Consider the following 27,109-nt stretch of genomic DNA (forward strand, 5'->3'; position numbering starts at 1 on the left):
ACTGAGCAAGCTTTGGGATACTAGTCAGTCTGGCAGTGATGGTCCAGTTCAGGTAGGTTTATAAGTTTATATAGGACATATTAAATAGGGAAAAGCTAGATACAATGTTTTAGAAACATTCCTGCCTGCCAGGGAAATAAAACACTGAGAGCTTTTGGGAAATTAGATAGGTGGTATGAGCAATCGCCTTCAGAGAAAGAGATAACACAAAAGTCAGGCAACAAGCAAATGTCATTTTAAATAGCATTCCCTGGAATCTTCTAGAATCTAAGCAATGAACTGATTTCTATTTTTCTAATCTCTAGAAAACCAAAATCATCTGCACCATATTTATGAATGTGTCATATGTACAGAGACAGGTTATAACTGCTAACCAATCGGAGGCAGGATTTATGGACGTTTACATTTGTAGTCATTACAATAACTAAATACAACTATACTGATACACATCTTTGATCTGACAGCATATCTATAATGGTATATGTGTAATAAAAATGGCAATTGCTCTCACTTCTGGAAACGGAGCTCTATGGTGACAAATAACAACATGGAGCATGTAACAAATAACAGCAAGAGTGCGAAAGCTGTTCCATGATTACAAGACTATTTGTGGCATCACCATATATATATATATATATATATATATATATATACTATAGCATTATAATTTTGACTATGACATTAAAGAGTCTATAATTGGTCAGTGATGTCAACCAAGAGACCACTCCCCCTTATTACATTTAATAGCAGGGCTTGGGAGCTGTCATATGTGTCACATGAGGATGGGATTAGATGTGTCAGTGGGTCTTATCTTTCAGTCATAGGGCTTGTCAAAAAGTCTGTGACTGCTTAAATTTTTTTGTAAATGAGTACTGTATGTACCCCTTACTTATTCACGTTGGGGGAGTTGGTACTTGGGAACCCCCTTATTTTTTAAAAGAAATAGTAAAAAAAAACCCTTGAGACTTTACTGGCCTCAATAATTTTATGCAATCATCATAAAAAGGTAAGTTGTCAACAGAGTATATAAAAAAATCCATGCAAATGTTATTAAACAAACTGTTTAAAAGAAGCAACAGTAGTGGCTGGTGTACATTCAAGTCAACATCATGCAGGGGAGGACTTCGAAGGGGGGCAGGGTGGCAATCGCCCCCCGGGCTGCTCTGATGCCAGGTAAAAAGGCCACCCTCGGGGCTGGATTAATGTAGGGGCCAGACACTGTATACAGTTGCTGGTGGCCGCTACACAATATTATATTTGCAGAGCTGCAGCGGAGCGGTATGAGTGTGCAGAGTCGCTCCTGCACCTGGCTGGCACAATACTAACACATTCACTTCCCTGTCAGGCAGAGTGATCTCCGCCCGACAGGAGCTTCCTAGGCACCGCCTGGCGTGATGTCATGTATTTCTGTTAAACCTCCTTTGTTGCTATTAACATTAAATTATGTTACCACATTGCATCATGTTTGTCTTGCTTCATAACATCAATATCCGTTATAAAACCAGGTGGGCATGGATAGTGAGCTGATTCGATGGTTCAACGGGCCACTTGACTGGACTTGCCCCCCAGGCCTAAGGCTGCCAGCCCTCCCCTGACATCATGCAAGGAACAAAAGTGTATACAGTTCTATATATTCCCTGGACTATCGTGAAGAGATCACCATGGCAGAATGAGCAAGGAAAACACCCATTCTGTCATGGTGACCTCATCACGGCAGTCCAGGGAATATATAGAACTGTATATACTTTTGTTCCTCGCACGATGTTGACTTGAATGTACACTATTGTTACTTCTTTTTAACAATTTGTTTAATAAAATTTGTATGGATATTTTATATACTCTGTTGACAACTTACCTTTTTACGATGATTGCATAATATTATTTAGGCCGGTAAAGACCCATCAAGGGAGTTTTTTTTTTTGCTATTTGTTCTAAATTTGGAATGTAGGCCTAATATACTGATCGACCGTACCTTCATTTTTATAAATTCCTATTTTAAAAGGGGAGTTCCAGATTACATTAAGCTCCCTGTCTACAGACCCCCACAGCCCCTGGGCCAAGGTTGTGAGAAAGAGGCCCTTGACCTCACCAATATGGGGACACTATGCTTTGCCAGGGGGGTAAGGGTCTGGTATTTGTTATGCTTGGATAAGGGCCTGGTATAGATTTTTGGGGGAGGGGTCCGTCTGGATTTTTTTTTTTGCGTGAGATTCCCCCCAAAATTCATACCAGACCCTTAAGTCTGGTATGAGTTTTGGGGGAGACCCCATCCTTTGTTTTTTTACAGTCTTTGCCCCTTTGTTTACATTTACCTGCCAGCTGGGGTTTTTTAGTATTACTCAATGTTCTAGGTTAGTGACACAAAGGCCCCGTTCATAACATTGAAGTCTATGCAGGTCGCTCCGGGTCACCCCAAAGAAGCTCCGGACCCTTTTTCTAAGTCGGAGCGACTTGTGTCGCTCCTATTAGAACGGGTCCACAGCTTCTCTATAGAAGGCGACCTACGGCGACCTGTCAGGCGACCAGGTCGCCTGACAGGTCGCCCCAGTGTGAACGGGGACTTAGGTGTAGTGTTAGGGATTAGGTGGGATGAGGTAACTCTGTGCACATGCGCAGGACTAACATCATTGGGCCCTGGCCAATCAAGGTGGCGCAAGAACTTATAAGAAGCCAACAAAATGTCAGCACCATTGAGGGAGCATACAAACTTCTCATCGCTGGAGCAGAGGTAAATATAGTTTAGCTTTAAGTTCAGGGTTGGGTTTTAAAACAGAACTCCTGCCAAGTATACAAGTGACAAACTAATTACACTCTGGTTTTATTAAGAAAGAAGGACATTTAATTTTTTCAACTATTGTAAGTATCCAATTTAACGTAACCACAGATCGCCCGCCGCAGTTATACATCGGTACTTTGACGATAAATACCGGGGTTATGGCAGCAGATAGCTGCCATAACCCTGGTATTTTTTTAAACTGCGGACGGTCCCCTTTAACATAAGGGGGGTCCCAGCGGCGGATTTGTCAAGGGATCACCCTTATGGGCGGCGGGAGAGGTGCCCCCTCCCGCAGCTTCTCTGACATTTTCCCCGCTTACTGGACCAGCCGGTAGCAGGGAAAATGATCCGGTCTGCTTTCCCCTTAGGCAGGAAGTCGAGCGAGAGCAAGATTGTCCTCACTCAACTCTATGGCCTTGGAGGACCAGAGCGACGTCATATGTCATTTCCTAGCAACGGATTTAAAGAGCCCATTTTTATTCATAATGTCATGCTTATTTCTATTACAAGGGATGTTTACATTCCTTGTAATAGAAATAAAAATGATAAAAAAATATATATATTTTTTTAAAAAACAGTGTAAAAATAAAAAATACAAGTTAAAATAAATAGGAAAAAAAATAAAAACTGAAAGTGCCCCGCCCCCGTGAGCTTGCGCGCCGAAGTGAACGCATACGCAAGTTGTGCCTACATATGTAAACATGTGAGGTATCGCCACAATCGTTAGAGTGAGAGCAATAATTTGAGCCCTCGACCTCCTCTGTAACTCTAAAATGGTAACCTGTATAAATTTTAAAAATGTCGCCTATGGAGATTTTTAATTACTAATGTTTGTCGCCATTCCACGAGCGTGTGCAATTTTGAAGCATGACATGTTGGGTATCTATTTACTCGACATAACATTATCTTTCACATTATAGAAAAAAATTAGGCAAACTTTACTGTTTTCTTCTTTTTTAATTTAAAAAAAGTGAATTGTTTCCAAAAAATTGCGTTTGTAAGACCGCTGCGCAAATACGGTGTGATAAAAAATATTGCAACGATCTCCATTTTATTCTCTAGGGTCTCTGCTAAAATAAATATACAATGTTTGGGGGTTCTAAGTAATTTTCTAGCAAAAAAAAAAAAACAACTGATTTTAATTTGTAAACAACAAGTGTCAGAAAATGACCCGGTCCTAAAGTGGTTAATCAACCTCAAAAAAGTTAACACTAGGAGCCTATCAGGTGAGCAGGGCTGTGTATATTTTAGGACTGTATGAACAGAACTACATATACTTTGGCAGGTAGGACATCTTCTATATATATATATATATACTGTGGAAAAAATATATATAAATATACTGTGTATATATACTGTATATATATTTTGTTTTTATTTTATTTTTTGTCTAGTTATCTGATTGCCTTAAGGTTAAAATGTTATGTTTAGCGTTAACTGCTAGGTGAGGGGTATTTGTCAGGAAGAGTTGGTTTGCCACACTTTTGGACAGATGGACAGCTTGGCCTGTTAAAAAAAATGGTAAAAAAAAACAGGATCAACAGGTAAAAGCTACCTAAAGCCTAGTACACACGTAACGAATATCCGCCGACCGGTCGTCCGTCTTTTGTCCAGAGTTGTGTTTTGTTGGTTGGAATGTGCTCTAGACTGCACTGGACTTTAGTCGACCAACAGAATTCTACTTCAGAAGTGATGTCATGTGTTGGGTTGCTTTCTTTGTGTTCTTTCATCTCTGAGCATGCCCAGTCTTGCTCATAAGATTTTTTCCCTGTCGTAATCTGTACTGACTGCACGAAAATCGGACGTGTTTTGACGGTGGACAAAAATTTTATAGCCTGCACACCAGATTTTTTTCGGCCGAAAAGTCGGAGTCGGTTGTCGGAAGCATCATACTAACAAGCCGAAAATCGGCGGATCGGTCGTCGGACAAAAATTCCCTGCCGAATTTAGACGCTTGTGTACGAGGCTTTACAGGGGGACCCAGATGCATAACAATTGCCGCATTAATTCCATCGATAGACGACTTTATCACGCCTCATTTTTTATATTGCCCACAGTCACATCTTAAAAAATATTGCAATTTTTTTCTTGATCTTGTTGGTGAAAGCACAAAACAACTGACGTATCATACAGACCTAAACATATATGTCAGTAAACACTGTAACATTTCTTTGTTTGGACCTCAGTTGCTTAAATAATGGCAGCTTTGAAAATGACTTACCTGCAGTTCAGAAGGAACCCCGGGATAACCTTTTTCTCCCTTTATCCCAACATGACCACGCTCTCCTCTTGGGCCCATGTCCCCCTTATCTCCCTTTTCACCTTTTGGCCCATCTTGTCCCGTTGCCCCGTTGTTTCCATTGTTGCCATGATTTCCTGTATATCAAATATAATAATGCATAGCTTTGAGAGACACTGCATAATCTGCGATACACATCAGCAAATTATAGACCGCATATTCCTCCCAGCTACAGTCTAGTGGTTTATTTATTGAACATAACATAGAGTTTTATTGATGCTTGGCAGTAGTGTTGGGCATTGCGTTATTACCTTTTATTACTGCAATAACTGTTTTTACCCTGAAAGTAAAATCCTAACAGTCTAATGTACATGCAGACACATTATTTCCATTTCCAAGTCTACAGTGGAGATGAAGCACAAATCACTGCTATGAAACACATCAGTAGGCCTAACCAGAAGATGGAAACAAAATCTGTAGAAAAATGGGAGGAATTTTCTTCATGCAATTCATAGAGGAAAAAAATATATATAAATCAAGCTGTTATAGCTACATACTGTATGTGTATTGTTTATATGTGTCTGGGTTACAATCAAATACTTAAAGCAGTATTAAACCCAAAACCAAAAATGTCATATATTGCAGCTTACCAATCATTAGATGTGGTGGCTGCATTCGTTTTCTCTATTTTCCTCTGCTTTTACCTGGTGACCTGGCCATAATACCTCCTATATATTGGCACTTTTCCACTGCAAGTACCGGCTCGGTTCTGCTTGGCCCTGCTTGGCCCTGTTTGGTTTTCCACTGCATGGTACCGCATGGTACGGTGTTGGAACGGTTCGGTACAGTTTGGTATGGTTTGGTTTTCCACTAAAGTAGTACTAAAATAAGTGGGTGGGATAACAACGATTCTCTGACCAATCAGTGGCTAGTAGTGACAAACAGTCAGCTGCATGCAAAGGATTGTGGGATATGGTACCGGTATGGTACCTCTTGGAACCACAATCAAGGTGGTACTGTTTTAGGGAGCAGTACCATTCGGTTCCATGTAGTGGAAAAGCGCCGCCGTACCGTACCGTACCGAACCGTTCCTACACTGTACCATGCGGTACCAGCAGTGGAAAAGCACAAAAGTGAGCCGAACCGTTCGGTTCCATGCAGTGGAAAAGCACCATTAGAGTGCCCCCACTCTGGATAAATAAATAAAAGCTGATCATTGTAAGCACCCCTGTCAGTAGTAAATGGTTTGTCTCAACTTTCTCACTGCTACATCTGCAGAACAGCGTGTTCAGTTGAAAAACAAAAGACTTACTAGCCAGAAAATAAAGCTAAGAGAGCCTAAAAAAAAGACTAAAAAAGAAAACGAATGCAGCCACCGCATCTAAGAATTGGTAAGCTGCAATATGATAAATGTTTACTTTTGTGTTTAATACTGCTATAGGTTTAGTATATCACTAGATGAAACATTTTTTTATATTAGTCAAGCCTGTAAAGAAAGGGGTTAATACAGCGGCAGATGCATGTACAGTAGGTAGAGGTTAATGTTGCCCTGTTTGAGAATGGTATAGCTAATTGTGTTCCTGGGTTTTCTTTAGGTGGGCTTTGCTGGGTCGGACCCATTGGTTCCGTGTGATATAAAAGCAACAGGTGGTCGGCATCCTGTTCCAATCTATGCAACTTTGAAAATGTACCTGCACTACTTTGATGAAACTTTTAATGCAACTTTGATCCAGAGAGTGTAAAGTTGGATCAAAGTCACACTCTAAATCGCAATAGTGGAAATGTAGACTAAAGCTTTGTTTCCACCAGTGGGACTTGCCATGGGACTTTGGACACACAAAGTTGCATGACAAGTCACAGCCCATTGATTTTAATAGCACAAGTTCCCATCTATGCAGCTTTGAAAATCAGCGACTTTTAAAAGGTGCCTGCACTACTTTGATGCGACTTTGATCCAGAGAATGTAAAGTTGGATCAAAGCTGCACTCAAAGTTGCATCAAAGTTGCACTCTAGCCTAGTTGCTACATTTCCACTAGTATAACTCTTAAGATGTGCGATTTAGAGTGTGACTTTGATCCAACTTTACACTCTCTGGATCAAAGTCGCATCAAAGTTTCATCTAAGTAGTGCAGGAACTTTTTCAAGGTCGCAAAGATTGGAACGGGTGCCATTAAAATCAATGGGTTGTGACTGTGTGCGTCGAAAGTTGCATGACAAGTCACACTAGTGGAAACGGAGCCTAATGCCCAGTACACACGATCCGAAAATCGGGCGACGTTCCATCCGTTATTTTTCGTATTCTAGCAGCTCTCAATAATATTCGCTTAACGGGAGAGGTTACTCATGATACGAATTTTCTCGGACGATAATTCTTAGCTTCCGGTATGCGTAACCACGCTGTAGCGTGTGAGGGGAAAATGATGTCTACTGCTCATGCGCTGTCTACTGCTCACCATTTTTTTCGGACGAACAACATACTGATAATACGATTATCGTACGATGTGTTATAATACGATCAAAATTGTTATGCTTGCACGACCGGATAATATCGGGTGAACTGTCGTGATCGCCTCTTGTAAGCTGTGTACTAACAATCCGATTATCGTCCGATCCTTTCACAAGCGTTAATTTTCGTCCGATTTTCGGATCGTGTGTACGGGCCATTAAACTCATTACTCACATGTAATGAGCAATAGAAATTGATCCGTATCATTCTGAACTTTCCTTGTTTCCATGTTCCTTTGTACCTTATTTCTTTCATATATTGCGCCGGTCACATGACCCCCCCCCCCCCTCCTCTCGCTCCCTCTCCCTCTCTCTCTCTCTCCTTCTCAGGAGAAGCTGCTAGCCTAAACGAGGCTATGGAGACAGGAGATCATGTTCTGTGAAGGATAGGAGAGATGGGGGTAGGGCTGGGCAGGTCTAGGCATGTCCGTCTAAGAAAGACCGACAACCTTTTCAGGAAGTGAAAGACAGCTTAGCAAATTCAGATAAAGGGAGATAGTGTTGTCGGTGAAGAACAGGAAGAAGCTGATTGTCCAGCTTAGATAAGACTTTCTAAGCTACACAAGCAGCTAGCCAGGAAATTAATAATATCAAAGATAAAGATATTCAACATACTATTAATAGGAAAAATTTAATTTTTAAATGGAGTTTCCCTTTAAAACTAAACTGGTCCTATACTCAAAAAGTGGCAATTTGTTATTTTTTTTTTTTTGAGTATCTTGAAAAATCCAAATCTTGCTTTGAAATTTTCCTAAATATTCCAAAACAGGCTATTGCTAAGGCCTGGAAATCTCCATCCCTGTGCATACTCGCTACAAAACACAGAGTTACCGGAGCATTGATTCGCACCAATCTTGAAGATCTTTTTCTGGACAAAGTACATAAATCTCTGGAGATCCTGAGTTACCCATTACCTACCCCCTAGATTTGATGAATCCCTACTGCTCCCCTAATTCTTTAGGTGTAAACTCAGCCCTACCACTGGATTGATCATAGATGCCCATGCTTCCTCTAAGGGACTCCCCCTTTTTTTTCCTCCCTCCCTTTTATTCCCTTCATCTCCCATTTTGTTTCTCAGATGTCTCTCTTTCCTCTTTTACCACTGCTCCCCCACACCTCTTCTGTCTCTTTCCTTTCCTTGTCTTGTCCCCCTACAGCCTTTTTCACCTAGGCCTTGCCTCTAAGTGGGCCTTCCCCCTAGTATGCTACTAACATTTACCCTACATTTTTTGGCACCCCCCCCCAGCGGTGTGTGCTGGCACTACACCTCCCTGGGCGCCTGATCCAGTGAATATCTGATTGCCCCTTGGGGATCAGGAAAATGTTTTCTCCACACTGGGGCAAATTGGATCATGCTTTATTAGGGCTATTTTTTTCTTCTTTTTGCTGTCCTCTAGATTAACTGTGGGTATAGGATTGTGTATATTGAGGTTTTTGATTTATGTGTGTTTTTTTTTTTTCCATCTGTGGGTTGAACTGGATGGCCTTGCGTAATTTTTTCTTTTTTCAACCAGACTAACTATGTAATGCCTTTCTGGTCATTGGCTCAGAAGGTACTGGGTCTGGCGACTGCCAAGACTCCCATATTTTGAAAAGCAGGTCAGAAATGGTAGCTCCCAGATTGCTCTCAATACATTTTCTCTTTATTAACATTTTATTTACCATGCTGTCATTACCTGGTATACCAGGCGGTCCAGATAGGCCGGGTGGGCCAGCAATTGGTTGATGATATCTATATCCAAAATCCCCTCTGCAGCAGTTACTGCAGTCCGGCTGTTGTGGTGTCTGGTATAAAGAAAAGCATATTGTCACATTCTTAATTAGTGGGTAGATGGCCAAAGAAAAAATAATGGTACAGATGGGCTGGGATGGGAGCAATCACATACACCAACAATTGCCACCAACTAAGAATGCTTATGAAATCTGACACGGGGTGACAAGCTCTGATCAGGAAAAGATAGTCTGTTTTTTAGGTGGTTATAACAGATACTACCTACCAAATATTCTCTGTCCACATGCAGCAAGCCTCTGCATCTATCAAAACTCACTTTCTCAAGGCTGCAGTTATTTCCTTACCTCCATTAGCTATGTGCCAACCGGCACTGGTGAATAAATACAGCAAAATACAGCAAAATACCAACATAATCAGGTGTCTATATAGTGCAAAACTAGTAGCCTTTCATTTGTCAAAGAATTTCTAATTATAATTGTGAGACCTAGTCCTGCAATTCTGGACATAGATCATGAATAAAAATGTATGTGCGGAATGTGACAAAGCTGGTGCGAATTCCATTTCCTACAGATAATTGAAATAAACAGACAAGGGAGCTTATCATAGTACATATTTTCATACAGTGTATCATTGCTCCTGACCTCACTATGTTGCTGTGCAGCAATATTAACACATTTTCTTTACACGGTCACAACAGAGCAAATTATGTAATTATGAGTTCTAGTATTGCATGAGCCGGCATTGCTAAAGATCAAGGGAGTATCCATTTTTTTTTACATGAACAGAGATAATCCTGCATGCATGACGGGTAAGCAGAACTGTGTTTAGGTGTCTGATCATTACATTTCAAACAGGAAAATGAAGGGCCGTTCATATAAATTCAACAAAAAGCAATATAGTGCAGAAATACCAGTTATATGGTATAAAATCAATGCCCAGTCCAGTAAAGGATATAATGCTTTATTTGGCACAAACTTAAATATTTTAACACAATGTTTAGCTAGGACCCAGGCTAGCATTAAATTTATGTAGCGCTGTCCCCGTAGGGCTTGCTGTATGATGACTTGTTGGGCCACCTCTGATTACCAGCAGTCACTTAGGGTACAGTGGGGATCGAAAGTTGGGGCACCCCAGGTAAAAAATTGTATTAATGTGCATAAAGAAGCCAAGGAAAGAAGGAAAAATCTCCAAAAGGCACCAAATTACAGATTAGACATTCTTATAATATGTCAACAAAAGTTAGATTTTATTTCCATCATTTACATTTTCAAAATAACAGAAAACAAAAAAATGGCGTCTGCAAAAGTTTGGGCACCCTGCAGAGTTAATATCTTGTACTGCCCCCTTTGGCAAGTATCACAGCTTGTAAACGCTTTTTGTAGCCAGCCAAGAGTCTTTCAATTCTTGTTTGAGGTATCTTTGCCCATTCTTCCTTACAAAAGTCTTCCAGTTCTTTGAGATTTCTGGGCTGTCTGCCACGCACTGCTCTTTTAAGGTCTATCCATAGATTTTCAATTATGTTGAGGTCAGGAGATTGTGAAGGCCATGGCAAAACCTTCAGTGTACGCCTCTTGATGTAATCCCCCGTGGATTTCGAGGTGTGTGTAGGATCATTATCCATTTGTAGAAGCCATCCTCTCTTTAACTTCAGCTTTTTCACAGATGGCATCAAGTTACCATCCAAAACTTGCTGAAATTTTATTGAATCCATTTTTTCCTTCTACTCGTGGGATGTTCCCTGTGCCACTGGCAACCATACAACCCCAAAGCATGATTGATCCACCCCTATGCTTAACAGTTGGACAGAGGTTCTTTTCATTAAATTCTGTGCCCCTTCTTCTCCAAACGTACCTTTGCTCATTCTGGCCAAAAAGTTCAATTTTAACCTCATCGGTCGACAGAACTTGTTTCCAAAATGCATTAGGCTTGTCTATATATTTATTTGCAAAGTTCAAACGCTGATTTTTGTAGTGAGGACGTAGAAAAGGTTTTCTTCTGATGACTCTTCCATGAAGACCATATTTGTACAAGTATCTCTTTATAGTGGAATAGTGTACCACAACTCCAGTGTCTGCCAGATCTTTCTGGAGGGATTGTACAGTCAAACGTGGGTTTTGAATTGTTTTTCTCACAATCCTGCGAGCTGTTCTGTCTGATATTTTTCTTGGTCTTCCAGATCTTGCTTTAACTTCCACTGTTCCTGATGACTGCCATTTCTTAATTACATTCCGAACAGAGGATATTGACATCTGAAAACGCTTTGCTATCTGCTTATAGCCTTCTCCAGCTTTGTGAGCGTCAACTATTTTCAATTTCAGTTTTCTAGACAACTGCTTAGAAGATCCCATGGTGCTGATTGTTGGGGCAAGGTCAGATGAGTCTGGGCATTTAAAACCTTTGAGATTGACATCACCTGGTCTTCCCAGACGATGATTGAGTACAATCTATGACACTGGCAGGTCTCAGCCTTGCAAAGGGGGCAGTACATGCTATAAATTCTGCAGGGTGCCCAAACTTTTGCAGACGCCATTTTCTTGTTTTCTGTAATCTTGAAAGTGTCAATGATAGAAATAAAATCTAACTTTTGTTGACATATTATAAGAATGTCTAATCTGTAATTTGATGCCTTTTGGAGATTTTTCCATCTTTCCTTGGCTTCTTTATGCACATTAATACAAATTTTTACCTGGGGTGCCTAAACTTTCGATCCCCACTGTACAGTTCACACATTCATCCTTACTCCCAACGACTCTTTGCTCAATAAACAGTCCAGGGGTATTGGTTTTTAGATTATAAATGCAAATAGCAGATTATAGATTATAAATGCAAATAGCACACTTGAAATTAACTCCTTTTATCTGCTCCTTGTAAATGAGATAAAAAGGGAATAACACACACCTGGCCATAGAACAGCTGAGCAGCCAATTGTCCTATTACTTTTGGTCCCTCAAAAAGTGGGAGGCACATATACAAACTGTTGTAATTCCTACACCGTTCACCTGATTTGGATGTGAAAAACCTCAAATTAAAGCTGAAAGTCTGCAGTTAAAGCACGTCTTATTTGTTTCATTTCAAATCCATTGTGGTGGTGTATAGAGCCAAAAACTTTAGAATTGTGTCAATGTCCCAATATTTATGGACCTGACTGTAAGGGTCAAATATACAAATTATGATCCTTATAATGAATGAGATTATCCACGGAAGTAATGACTTCAGATACTTTTTTGGTCACATATCTGGGCTGGACCATATATGTGCTCAATAAATATATAGTGCACATGTATGGCAGTCTTCCACTTGACAACTCACTTGGTGATAGCCACCAAAAAAAAAAAACAAAAAAACAAAATTAACATATATTATTCATTGTATGAAAAGTTTATTCCCCTCATGGTATTCTGTATCTAAAAAGTACCATGGCAGCTATCCACTTAGAAATTCCATATAGATTTTAAACATATGAAGATTACTGCATAGTGTCATTAATAGTGTTGAGCGAACATGGACTGTATTATTCGTGTTCGTACCGAATAATTGGATTTTTGTTACCCGAACACGAACACGGACACTTAACTGTATATTCGGGTAAAAATCCGTGTTCGGTCATTTTATTTCCGGGTTTTGCATGCTTTGGCGCTCTTTTCATGGCGGGCTTTCAACAGCCAATCAACAATCGTTTAACTGGTGTGCCTTAAGCCATCCCAGCCATGCCTGCAAATGTCTCAGTAGCTGTGATTGGCCGTCTGAAGCATGTGACCAAGTCTTTATAAGTTCGAGGCAGCCGCAGCGGCGTCATTATGCTGCTTAGATCAGGGACAGAGCACACATCAATGTGCTGGCTGCTGATTAGGGAAAGATAGGCAGGAAAAAAACATTTGTGTCCGGATAGAATTGAGGGACAGGTCGGAGTGTTTAGGCAGGGCGAGTTGTAGGCATTTTAGGGATAGAGTCTGCTGAATTATAGGGTCAGTGTGTTCTACAAACTACAATCGATATTGCTGTGTGGGGTGGGGTCTGCACTTAGTTCTCCTGATCTACGATCTCTTCTCAATCCTGTTAGGGACAGAGTCTGCTGAATTTTAGGGAAAGTGTGTTCTACAAACTACAATCGATATTGCTGTGTGGTGTGGGATAGGAGATAGGCAGGTGTCAGTGATCCACATCCATTTTTCTGTGTGTGGGCTGCAGTGAACACAATCTTTTTGGGGTGCAGTGAACACAATCCTTTTGGAGTGCAGTGAACAAAATCTTTGTGGGGTGCAGTGAACAAAACCTTTGTGGGGGTACAGTGAACACAATCTTTGTGGGGTGCAGTGAAGACAATCCTTGTGGGGTGCAGTGAAGACAATCCTTGTGGGGTGCAGTGAACAAAATCTTTGGGGGGTACAGTGAACACAATCTTTGTGGGGTGCAGAGAAGACAATCCTTGTGGGGTGCAGTGAACAAAATCTTTGGGGGGGTACAGTGAACACAATCTTTGTGGGGTGCAGTGAACAAAACCTTTGTGGGGTGCAGTGAACACAATCTTTGTGGGGTGCAGAGAAGACAATCCTTGTGGGGTGCAGTGAAGACAATACTTGTGGGGTGCAGTGAAGACAATCCTTGTGGGGTGCAGTGAACAAAATCTTTGGGGGGTACAGTGAACACAATCTTTGTGGGGTGCAGTGAACAAAACCTTTGTGGGGTACAGTGAACACAATCTTTGTGGGGGGCAGTGAACAAAACCTTTGTGGGGTACAGTGAACACAATCTTTGTGGGGTGCAGTGAAGACAATCCTTTTGGAGTGCAGTGAACACAATCTTTGTGGGGTACAGTGAACACAATCTTTGTGGGGTGCAGTGAACACAATCTTTGTGGGGTGCAGTGAACACAACCTTTGTGGGGTACAGTGAACACAATCTTTGTGGGGTGCAGTGAACAAAACCTTTGTGGGGTACAGTGAACACAATCTTTGTGGGGTACAGTGAACACAATCTTTGTGGGGTGCAGTGAACAAAACTTTTGTGGGGTACAGTGAACACAATCTTTGTGGGGTGCAGTGAACAAAACCTTTGTGGGGTACAGTGAACACAATCTTTGTGGGGTGCAGAGAAGACAATCCTTTTGGGGTGCAGTGAACACAATCTTTGTGGGGTACAGTGAACACAATCTTTGTGGGGTGCAGTGAACACAATCTTTGTGGGGTGCAGTGAACAAAACCTTTGTGGGGTGCAGTGAACACAATCTTTGTGGGGTGCAGTGAAGACAATCCTTGTGGGGTGCAGTGAAGACAAACAATCCTTGTGGGGTGCAGTGAACAAAATCTTTGGGGGGTACAGTGAACACAATCTTTGTGGGGTGCAGTGAACAAAACCTTTGTGGGGTACAGTGAACACAATCTTTGTGGGGTGCAGTGAACAAAACCTTTGTGGGGTACAGTGAACACAATCTTTGTGGGGTGCAGTGAAGACAATCCTTTTGGAGTGCAGTGAACACAATCTTTGTGGGGTACAGTGAACAAAACCTTTGTGGGGTACAGTGAACACAATCTTTGTGGGGTGCAGAGAAGACAATCCTTTTGGGGTGCAGTGAACACAATCTTTGTGGGGTACAGTGAACACAATCTTTGTGGGGTGCAGTGAACAAAACCTTTGTGGGGTACAGTGAACACAATCTTTGTGGGGTGCAGTGAACAAAACCTTTGTGGGGTACAGTGAACACAATCTTTGTGGGGTACAGTGAACACAATCTTTGTGGGGTACAGTGAACTCAATCTCATACTTCTGAAGCTTTGAGGGTGCTGCCTGTTCTATACTCCTCCTCCTCCTCATCCATCCTTTTAGGTGTACAAACAATAGTAATTGGGGCCTAGTGTGCTTCTGTACGTGTGAAAAACATACACTTTTTTTTTATCATATTTCCTATTCCGCTATTCAATAAAAACCTTTGTGGCTCAATTCAATTGCGGAATAGTCTGTGTCGGTACGTGTGAGATCCACCTTTCCAAGTTTTTGGGGTTCATCTCATACTTCTGAAGCTTTGAGGGTGCTGCCTGTTCTATACTCCTCCTCCTCCTCATCCATCCTTTTAGGTGTACAAACAATAGTAATTGGGGCCTAGTGTGCTTCTGTACGTGTGAAAAACATACACTTTTTTTTGATCATATTTCCTATTCCGCTATTCAATAAAAACCTTTGTGGCTCAATTAAATTGCGGAATAGTCTGTGTCGGTACGTGTGAGATCCACCTTTCCAAGTTTTTGGGGTTCATCTCATACTTCTGAAGATTTGAGGGTGCTGCCTGTTCCATACTCCTCTTCCTCATCCTCCCTTTAGGGTAGGAAAAAATTTAATCGGGCCTAGTCTGTGTTTGTACGTGTGAGATACACAGTTTTTTATCCTATTCCGCTATTCAATACACACCCTTTTGGTGTAAAAAACATTAAATTGCGGCATAGTTTGCATATTTGACTGTGAGATACACCCGTGCGATACTGTTGTTCTTTTGTTCCGCTATTCAATAAAGACCTTTCTAGGGCAAGATCTTAAATTTCAGAAATATGAGGAGAGCGTCAAATAGGGGCCGTGGCCTGGGTCGTGGTGGTGCTGCTGCTAGAGCTCCTGTTGCAAGGAGAGGACGTGGTCGATCTGTGCCAGCTACACGCACAAGTGAAACACCTTCCTCAAGTGTGAGTAGGCGACAGAACCTGCATCAGTATTTGGTAGGGCATCATACGCCCCTAGAAGTGATGAGGCCAGAACAAGTGGAGGCGATAGTAGATTGGTTTGCTGCTGACAGTGCCTCCAGTTCCTTCACATTGTCTCCCACCCAGTCTACTGCAGAAAGGTCACAGTTGGCACCTGCAGCCGATGTCCAACCGTCTTTCACCTCACCCCCTTGCAAATCAGGCAAGCAGTCTGAGCCCCAAGCCATACAGCAGTCTCTTCTTCTTTTTGATGACTCTGTCAGCAGGGTTTCCCAGGGCCATCCACCTAGCCCTGCCCCAGAAGTGGAAGAGATTGAGTGCAGCGATGCCCAACCACTTATTTCTCAAGATGAGTACATGCAAGGATCATCGCAGCACGTCTCCGATGATGACGAAACGCAGGTGCCAACTGCTGCGGCGTTCAGCATTGTGGAGACCGACAAGGAGGGCAGGGGTGAAGACTGGGTGGAAGATGATGTGGAGGACGATGAGGTCCTCGACCCCACATGGAATGAACGTCATGCAGGTGACCTGAGTAGTTTGGAGGAAGAGGCGGTGGTCGCACAGAGCCACCAGCACAGCAGAAGAGGGAGCAGGGTGCAGAAGCGGAGCGGCCGTGCCCTAGACACTACGCCCGCTACTGCCTAACGCAGCAAGGGAACGAGCACACCAAAGTCAGCTCAAAGGAGTTCTCTAGCGTGGAAGTTCTTTAGAAAATGTGCTGATGACAGGACACGAGTGGTTTGCACCCTGTGCAATCAGAGCTTGAAGCGAGGCATAAACCTTCTCAACCTGAGCACAACCTGCATGATCAGGCATCTAAGTGCAAAGCACGAGCTGCAGTGGAGTAGACACCTTCAAAACCAAGAAACGTCTCTGGCTCATCCTGCTTCCTCTTCTGCTGCAGTCTCGGCCGCTCCAGCCACATCTGTAGTGATACCGGCACCTGCCACCCCGCAAACAGACGATCTGTCAGCAACACCACCACCTGGGTCACCAACAACCATCTCCACAATGTCCCGTGGAAGCGTTCAGCTTTCCATCTCCAAAACACTTGAGAGGAAGAGGAAGTACCCCCCTACCCACCCGCGATCCCTGGCCCTGAATGCCAGCATTTCAAAATTATTGGCCTTTGAAATGCTGTCATTCCGTCTGGTGGAGACGCACAGTTTTAAAAACCTTATGTCGGTGGCTGTCCCACAGTATGTCGTGCCCAGCCGCCACTACTTTTCCAGGCAAGCCATCCCTTCCCTGCACAACCAAGTGGGGGAAAAAATCAGGTGTGCACTGCGCAACGCCATCTGTGCCAAGGTCCACCTAACTACCGATACGTGGACCAGTAAGCACGGTCAGGGGCGTTATATCTCCCTAACGGCACACTGGGTAAATGCAGTGGCGGATGGGCCTGAGGCGGATAGCAATTTGGCGCATGTCCTTCCACCACCGAGGATTGCAGGGCGCTTCAGTTTGCCTCCTGTTCCTAACTCCTCCTACTCCGCTTCCTCATCCTCTACCGCCTCCTCATCCGGACAGCGTAACACCTTCACCACCAACTTCAGCACGGCCAGGGGTAAACGACAGCAGGCAGTTTTACAACTTGCCTGTTTGGGGGACAAACCACACACCGCGCAGGAGTTGTGGAGGAGCATGGAACAGCAGACAAATGAGTGGTTGCTGCCAGCGAGCCTCAAGCCCGGCCTGGTGGTGTGCGATAACGGGAGAAATCTCATAGCAGCTCTGGGCCTAGCCGGTTTGACGCACATCCCTTGCCTGGCGCATGTGCTGAATTTGGTGGTGCAGAGGTTCCTTAAAAACTACCCCGATATGTCAGAGCTGCTGCAGAAAGTGCGGGCCGTTTGTGCGCACTTTCGGCGTTCTCACCCTGCTGCTGCTCGCCTGGCAGCGCTGCAGCGTAACTTCGGCCTTCCCGCTCACCGCCTCATATGTGACGTGCCCACAAGGTGGAACTCCACCTTGCACATGCTGGAAAGACTGTGCGAGCAGCAGCAGGCCATAGTGGAGTTTCAGCTGCAGCACGCACGCGTGAGTCGCTCTGCGGAACAGCACCACTTCACCACCAATAACTGGGCCTCCATGCGAGACCTGTGTGCCTTGTTGCGCTGTTTTGAGTACTCCACCAACATGGCCAGTGGCAATGACGCCGTTCTCAGCTTAACTATCCCACTTCTATGCCTCCTTGAAAAAACAATTCGGGCGATGATGGAAGAGGATGTGGCACAGGATGAGGAGGAGGAGGAGGATGAAGAGGTAACATTTCCAAGGCTTTCAGGGCAGTCATTCGCAAGGGGCTCCGAGGGTGGGTTCCTGCACACACAAACGCCAGGGACACAATTGTCCAGCAGGGGCACAGTTCTGGAGGATGAGGAGCTGGAGGAGGAGATGGAACCATGTTCACAGCAGGGTGGCACCCAGGCCAGCTCATGGGCATCACTGGTGCGTGGCTGGGGGGATACAGAGGACACGGACGATACACCTCCCACAGAGGACAGCCTTTCGTCGCCTCTGGGCAGCCTGGCACACATGAGCGATTACATGCTGCAGTGTCTCCACAATGACCGCCGAGTTGCCCACATTCTAACTTGTGCTGATTACTGGGTGGCCACGCTGCTGGATCCCCGTTACAAGGACAACGTACCGTCCTTAATTCACTCACTGGAGCGCGATCGCAAGATGCGTGAGTACAAGCGCACGCTGGTAGACGCGATGCTGCTGGCATTCCCATCTGACAGTGGGGCCACAGTGGAAGCACAAGGCAGAGGAGGAGGAGGAGGTCGCCAACTCAACCAGGGCACCGCCAGCACCTCAGAAGGCAGGGTTAGCATGGCCGAAATGTGGAAAAGCTTTGTCAGCACGCCACAACAAACAGCAGCACCAGCAGCTCAGATGGAACGTCTTAGCAGGAGGCTGCATTTTACCAACATGGTGGAGCAGTATGTGTGCACACGCCTACATGTAGTGAATGAGGGGTCTGCCCCCTTCAACTTCTGGGTCTCCAAATTGGGCACATGGCCTGAGCTTGCCCTTTACGCCTTGGAGGTGCTGGCGTGCCCTGCAGCCAGTGTATTATCTGAACGGGTATTTAGCACGGCTGGGGGTGTTATAACAGACAAGCGCAGCCGCCTGTCCAGAGACAATGTGGACAAGCTCACGTTCATTAAAATGAACCAGGCATGGATCCCACGGGACTTTTCCGTACCTTGTGCAGAATAGCAATGGATACCGACCTTACCCAGCCATTGTTCCATTTTTGCTCTTTCTCACTCTTTTGGGGTGTACCCTCATTTAAAATTTGTGAAAAGAAGCAGTGTTGGCTACCTCGTCCTCCTCCTCAGGGCCAGATTAATGTAGGGGCTATTGGAGCTGCAGCTCCATGCAGGCCCCTACCTTTTATATAGGCCCCGGGTTGGCCATATTCACTGTGACCGCTCTTCTGTCACTTGTAAACACAGAAGTCTGGCTTCTATGCTCGCTTCCCCAGGCAGCACCCTCAGAACCTCCCCACACAGCGCGAAGGCCGGACAAGGAGGGACAGTTGCCGATGCATGGATGTGTTTATGGGCTTCAGAGACAGCATCCCATGTTGAATTAGGCATGCATGGCTGCACCCTTCCTCCTCTGGTTGCATGCCAAGGCACGGCCCTTAAGGCCCTTCAAAATCCTCAGCACCAAGACCATGATGCTCTTAATCCGGCCCTGGTCCTCCTCCACCGCCGCTTCCACCTACACCGCCCATAGGTGTGCGCAGCCTATTGCATTAGGGTGTGCACCCCAAAGTTGAAATACACATGCATGTGTTTGCCTACATGTACATGGCCCCGATACATTACTCTCCCTGCTGGCAAAGAGAAATAGAGCAGAGCAGGTGCGAGGGAGATCTTTCCCATCTCCTCACTGGCAAACAGAGCGATAATGCTATGTGCCCTAGGTGATTAGGGTGTGCCCAGGTACACCAGGCACACCCTGTGTGCACGCCTATGACACCGCCACATCCACCACCACCTCAACCTCCCTCCTACTCCATATGGGCCTCGTCCTTCAGAGATGAAGAACATTGTTTTATTTTTCTGTTTTTTTTTTGTTGTTTTAAGTTATTTCCCTATCCACATTTGTTTGCAGAGCACTTGCCATGCTCTTAACTACGTTTTGCTGCCATTTGCAGCACTCTAGCCCTTTCCATTGGTGTTTTAGAGCCATTTTAGTGCCTTAAAGTTCGGGTCCCCATTGACTTCAATGGGGTTCGGTGTCCGGGAAAAGTTCGGTAAAAGTCCGGGACACGGACCCGGACTTTTTTTTAAAGTTCGGCCGAACCCGTCGAACACGGACATCTAGGTGTCCGCTCAACCCTAGTCATTAACTGCTACCCCATATACCACAGCAAGGCAATGAATGTTTGCTACTTTGGCAGCAGATATGGTTAGTAATCATTTGCATAAAGACTGTTCCAACGTGGAAAATCTTCTCATACTGAAAAACTAGCTGATTCTTAGCTAGTGTCCCTACATGTCCTCAAAGTTATAGTGTGATTCAGGGATGTCATAATGTTGTCAGTACAATACTGTGGGTATCCAATGGGTGTGTGTTTGTGATTAGGCCACCAGATCAGACCTCCCTTGCTATTCATAATTTGATGACTTCCTACCAGATGATTGTCAAGGAATGAACTTTTCCTAAAAAAAACAATTTTGGTTATAATGGAATTAAAAGCTTGATCCTACGACGAGATAGTCTGAATTCATATTCACAATGCCCCTAATATGCTAAAATCGCCTATCCAGTTTAGGGTTGATCTGTACATCTTTCACCTTATTCTTGTTCTACTCATCCTTAAAGGTTAGCAGTTGATTCATACTATAATGTAAGCTGTACAACCCTGGGGGTATGCAAAGGATGTGTGTTTGTGACTAGGACACTGGCTCAGAAGACCTCATTTGCTCCAGCTTATTTTTCTCCACTTATTTAGGATGTATTTTGTTGTCAAGAATCAAAGGATTTCAGATTCGTAAGTGATCCAAAAAGATTCAACCCTCTGGAAAGGATCAAAAGACAATGCTTATTATAACTGAATGGTTAATGGAAGAAGGAATTATCACTACAGATACAGAGGATTTTGAGAAAGTGAAGGAACCTAATTTTCTGCTGAATGGGGTGGTAAACCCTGTATACATATTCTTTTGTATAAAGATGGATAACTGTAACGAGATTTTGTATGCATGTTACCTATCTTTAATTAAAAAAAATGAAAAGAAAGTGAAGATACCTCAACACCCAGAATCCCCAAGGCATACCTACTGTCTAACAGAATGTTTTTTTATGGTAATAAGCATATAAAGAAATTTAGAAAACCTCCCTCATATAATAAGTAAACATTACATTTTTGGAAGATTTTAGGGGCAATGATGGACAATATTAGTAACACTTAAGGCAGAAACATTGTAGTCCATTTCCCACATGAGCTGGGGTTGTATACAATAAATAATTCCAAGATGGAAAAGATGGTGGTTATTTGTTTTACCTTTGCAATTTGTACTAACGTAAAAAATTTACATATTTGCTGGCTAATATTAACTTCAGATGCAGTGTTCAGCTATGGACACCGCTTGTGCTCCAGCATCTGAAACCCCATACATTGGTGGAGTGGAAATGTGCCCTGTTTGGGAATAAGAGACAGAGGTGTATTGAGGATACCCTGTTATATAGCAGTGAATTTAACCACAAATATTAATTTGTTGGCTGTCTCAATATTAACATTTAGTTATATTTGACAATGTTTGTGTATGACAGAGGTAAGATTTGTACCAAGTACAGTAAAACCTTGGTTTGAGAGTAACTTGGTTTGAGAGCGCTTTGCAAGACAAGCACATTTTTTAAATAAATTTTGACTTGATATACAAGCGATGTCTTGATATACAAGTAGCGTCATGTATAAAAAAGAAGAGAGGAGCCTCTAAAGTGTAGTAATATGGTTACATTTAATGAAGGTTCAATTTTTAGCAACTCACATGGTTGATGATTAAAATAGGCACATCTAAGTATGCAGGCTTCCGGGGTAAAGCTGTCCACATAGACCGTCTTCTGCACAGCCATCTTCATCATCCCTTCCCCGCTGAACTCCACGAGTGATTTAAAGCCTCACTTTCAGATCACTCTACTGCAGGCTATTCTTCCCGGTCACGATTGCATACTGACAGTGGTGAGAGTCGGTGGTTCAGAAGATGGTCTATGTGGACAGCTTTACCCCGGATGCCTGCATACTTAGATGTGCCTATTTTAATCATCAACCATGTGAGTTTCTAAATGTTGAACCTTCATTAAATGTAACCATATTGCTACACTTAGAGGCGCCTCTAATCTCTCTTATATTCTGTAGTTCTGCTAGATTTTGCTTCTAATCCCTTTGGGAAGGCTGCATATTGTGGATGGACATTTTATGGTTACACAACCTATCACATTGCTATAATCTTTGTATATAGACTATAAACTGAAGGACTTGTGGAACGAATCATCTGAGTTTCCATTATTTCTTATGTGGAAATTTGCTTTGATATAAGAGTGCTTTGGATTACAAGCAGGTTTCCAGAACGAATTATGCTCGCAATCCAAGGTTTCTCTGTAATTTTTAAAAAGGACAAATACAAATAGTCTTTTCCATGCAGAAAGTGCTATTTCCCTGACTGTTTTTAGGGGCTTTTCCACAGGACAATACCTAAGGCAGGCTATAGATTATGTGATTTTCTTTCCTGCAACCACGGGTTGTAGGAAAGAAAATCACTTGATTCCCCCATCAACCCTAGCTGTCCCTCCCCTCAGAGCTATTGTATTCTCCTGGCGGTGGGGGGGATGCTGGGAGTCGGGAGAACACAATGATTTTTGGTTGTGCCCAAGTCGATCGATGGATTGGTTGGATGAATATTGGCTGGATGAATATTGGCTGGTCCCTGCTGAACTGGCCAAAATTCGAACCATCTATGGCCAGCTTATGAGTCTGGCAAAAGACTATTGTTTCAGGCCAGTAGTAATAAATACATTTGCTGATCTTAAGTCTGCAATAACACTTCTGCATTAGAGATGCAGTGTGTTTTAGATGTACATTTAGTTTGTATTTTATTTTATGTGTGGGACCATTGGATGGAAAAGGTGCCAATAATACAGCAAGAAGGGGGCTTTTTAACCAATGTGTCCACAATGCATAAATCAGTCAAAGTATGGACACAGCTTTAAACGTCAAGTTTACTTCACTAATAAAGAGGGAAGACAGCGCAGCTCCACCTGGATCCACAGCCTGAAGAAGGAGCACATGCTCTGATAACGCATCGCCGTAGCGTCCCGCATCACCGCCAGGAGTGACGTCAGGATCCCAGGACCCACGAGTGCCAGCGTTCCACCAGCTGACGGGGAGCCCACGGACACCACCGAGGCTGTCCCTGTACACACGGAGGAACCCCCCCTGCCGCTCTCACCGGGATCCACTGCCTCCACCACCAGGACCCACTCCAGTGATGCTCCTGATGATCAACATTACTTGACTAACTGCATCTTATTCACCGACTAAATGTGAATGTGATACTGCTGCACATACTTCAATAAATGTCTTGCTGCACTACACAGAAGGTGCTGCGCTGTCTTCCCTCTTGTCTCCCCCCAGAGATCTCTTCTGTCTCTTCCACCAGCAGCTGCTACAGTGGACAGCTACCCCCTGAACTGTTTGGGGGTCCCCCTACCCCTGGTGTTTCCCTTCCCCCCTCCCCCGGGTCCCCAGGACCAGACTTTTTTGAGACCTCTTCTTGCGCCAATTCACCACTTAACCATTACTTCACTAATAAAAACTGTAATAAGCCTCCCTCCCTTGCTTTTCAACCTAAACTAGCCTGGAAACCCAGCTACTTGTATGTACCTTAATAAAAAAGACAACCTTCTCTGGTATTTTCTTCTCTAGGCTAAAATCTTTTACAGCAAGTATAATCCTTTGGCAATCTTCTTCAGGCCCTCAGTCTATCTGCTGCTGAGGCCCAGAAAACACTGCAGTATCTTGTCTTGTCCAGTGCTTCTTCCCCTATGGGCAACAAGTGGACTGGAACCCTCCTTGATGACAAAAAGACACTCTGCTCAAGCCTCCTGAGTATTTATAACCCCCATCCCCCAGCCACCTTCTGGACGCCTCCTTCCAGGGACTGGCTGGGGCATGATAAATATTCAACTGATCATTTAAATTCCCCTGCCCTAAAATCTGGTGGGGAATCAAGCTCTTAGCTCAGGAAACCTTGAACAGACAAAAACAATCAATCACTGCCCCACTTACTACAGTGTAGCCAAAAACTAAATTCAACCTAGCAGCCTAAGTAGAGGAGGGGGCTACACAATATTTATAGAATGGGAATACTGTGGAGAGCCACTGTTCTTTCTTGTTGGAAGATCTTGACATTTTTTGGATATACAGACTTAAAGGCCCCCTCCAGGCTGCTGTTAAATATACCAATGTAGGAGCCCCTCCCCCCCCCCCCATTCACACTGCATAGGTTAAATACTTGCTTGGCTAAGGTGAAAGGGATCATTACAAATAACATATTCTTTTCTCCCACAGGCTTCTACTCTCCATGTGACTGATATCACCTCATGCCCCATCTGGTATGAAGTCATCATGTGCAATATAGGACCAGTGTGGCAAGGTGTACAGCATTGCTGCATTTGCAGATGTGTTATTTGACCATTTCAGATACAGTACTTCCAAGCCAAGTTCTTAAAGGAACCTCACCATCAGTAATTTTTGAAGCAAAAATTCAATCAGAATAACAAAATAAAAATGAATAGCTCCAAAAAAAAAAAATAAGAAAAGCAGCTTTTGCTCCATTATGCCCCTTCATGCACCTATATTTGCCCTGGTATCAGACTCTTGCAGTCCCTCTACAGCAAGTTTGGAGTGTGGAAGAAAGAAGCAGCACAAGAAGCCAATCAGTTCAGGTGCTGACAAGAAGCATGCTGATAGGAAGATCTCACCACTGTGCTGCTTCTCCTTTCACTGTCCAGTAACAGACCAGTACAGGTCCAGAAAAACTTAGGCTTAGAAGAATTTAATAATGCAATACATCAGACTAGGGCAGGCACAACTCTGCTCTGCTGTTAAATATACCCATGCAGTGCCTCCCCCCATCCACACTGCATAGGTTAAATGCCTGTTTGCCTAAGGAGAAAGAAATCATTACAAATAACATATTCTTTGCTCCCGCAGGCTTCTACTCTCCATGTGACCGTTCCCCTAAAGCCCCATCTGGTATGAAGTCATCATGTGCAATGTAGCACCAGTGTGGCAAGGTGTACAGCATTGTTGCATTGCAGATATGTTATATAACTATTTCAGATACAGTATTTCCAAGCCGAGTTCTTTAAGGAATCTCACTATCAATAATTTTTAAAGCAAAAATCCAGCCAAAATTACATTAATAAAATAACAGCCCATAAAAAAATAAAATAAGAAAAACATCTTTTGCTCTTATATGCCACTTCATGCATCTATATTTGCCCTGGTATCAGACTCTTGCACTCCATCTACAGCAAGTTTGGAGTGTGAAAGAAAGAAGCAGAACAAGAAGCCAATCAGTTCATGTGCTGACAAGAAGCATGCTGATAGGAGGATCTCATCCCTGTGCTGCTTCTCCTTTCACTGTCCGGTAACAGACCAGTGCACGTCCAGAACAACTTGGGCTCAGAAGAATTTAATAATGCATTACATCAGACTAGGTCAGGCACTTGGGTAATTATTGACGTGAGACATAAACACTATGTCATTATAAATATATAGTGGTGGCTGCTCCAAAGCTCTTCTCAACAGGATAAGGAACGGCCAAGTTAGACAATATAGAAGTACATACCTATATGTTAAAGATTCATCATAAATTAATATTTATGTGGGTTATGGGGTTCAAAAATTGCCATTAATTTTTTACTCTAATTTTGGCAGGAGTATTGCTCTTATGGTGTATTATTGAGTACACACTTCAATAATTTGTTACTTACAGTATCTCACAAAAGTGAGTACACCCCTCACATTTTTGTAAATATTTTATTATATTACACTTTGCCATAATGTAAAGCAGTGAGTGTACAGCTTGTATAACAGTGTCAATTTGCTGTCCTCTCAAAAAAACTCAACACACAGCCATTAATGTCTAAACCGCTAGCAACAAAAGTGAGTACACCCCAAAGTGAAAATGTCCAAATTGGGCCCAAAGTGTCAATATTTAGATTATTTTCCGGCACTGCTTTAACCCTCTATGGCATGGAGTTCACCAGAGCTTCAGATGTTGCCACTGGAGTCCTCTTTCACTCCTCCATGATGACATCACGGAGCTGGTGGATGTTAGAGACCTTGTGCTCCTCCACCTTCCATCTGAGGATGCCCCACAGATGGCCAGTCCATTGCCTTTACCCTCAGCTTCTTTAGCAAGGCAGTGGTTATCTTAGAGGTGTGTTTGTGGTCGTTATCATGTTGGAATACTGCCCTGCGGCCCAGAATCAGAAGGGAGGGGATCGTGCTCTGCTTCAGTATGTCACAGTACATGTTGGCATTTATGGTTCCCTCAATGAACTGTAGCTCCCCAGTGTCGGAAGCACCCAGACCACGACACTCTCACCACAATGCTTAACTGTAGGCAAGACACACTTGTCTTTGTACTCCTCAACTGGTTGCCGCCACACACACTTGACACCATCTGAGCCAAATAAGTTTATCTTGGTCTCGTCAGACCACAGGACATGGTTCCAGTAATCCATGTCCTTAGTTTGCTTGTCTTCAGCAAACTATTTGCAGGCTTTCTTGTGCATCATCTTTAGAAGAAGCTTCCTTCTGGGATGACAGCCATACAGACCAGTCTGATGCAGTGTGCGGCGTATGGTCTGAGCACTGACAGGCTGACCCCTTCAACCTCTGCAACAAGGCTGGCAGCGCTCATACATCTATTTCCCAAAGACAACTTCTGGATATGACGCTGAGCACGTGCACTCAACTTCTTTGGTCGACCGCGGCGAGGCCTGTTCTGAGTGGACCTGTCCTTTTAAACCACTGTATGGTCTTGGCCACCATGCTGCAGCTCAGTTTCAGGGTCTTGGCAATCATCTTATAGTCTAGGCCATCTTTATGTAGAGCAACAATTATTTT

The 27,109-nt window shown here is 43.6% G+C and overlaps 1 protein-coding gene across 2 annotated transcripts in view; it reads right to left on the minus strand.

Moving 5' to 3' along the window:
• The window catches only part of C1QTNF3 (C1q and TNF related 3), a 115,090-nt gene that overhangs the window by 85,263 nt on the left and 2,718 nt on the right, over positions 1-27,109 (minus strand). For both annotated transcript variants that reach the window (XM_082274306.1, XM_082274307.1), the window contains exons 2-3: positions 9,198-9,306; positions 4,998-5,152 (exon numbers count right to left, since the gene is read on the minus strand). In XM_082274306.1, coding sequence (XP_082130432.1) covers positions 4,998-5,152; positions 9,198-9,306 — 264 coding nt within the window. The remainder of the gene's footprint in view (positions 1-4,997; positions 5,153-9,197; positions 9,307-27,109) is intronic.

This window comes from Pelophylax lessonae (assembly GCF_965119305.1).
Source record: "Pelophylax lessonae genome assembly, chromosome: 1".
Lineage (NCBI taxonomy): Eukaryota > Metazoa > Chordata > Amphibia > Anura > Ranidae > Pelophylax > Pelophylax lessonae.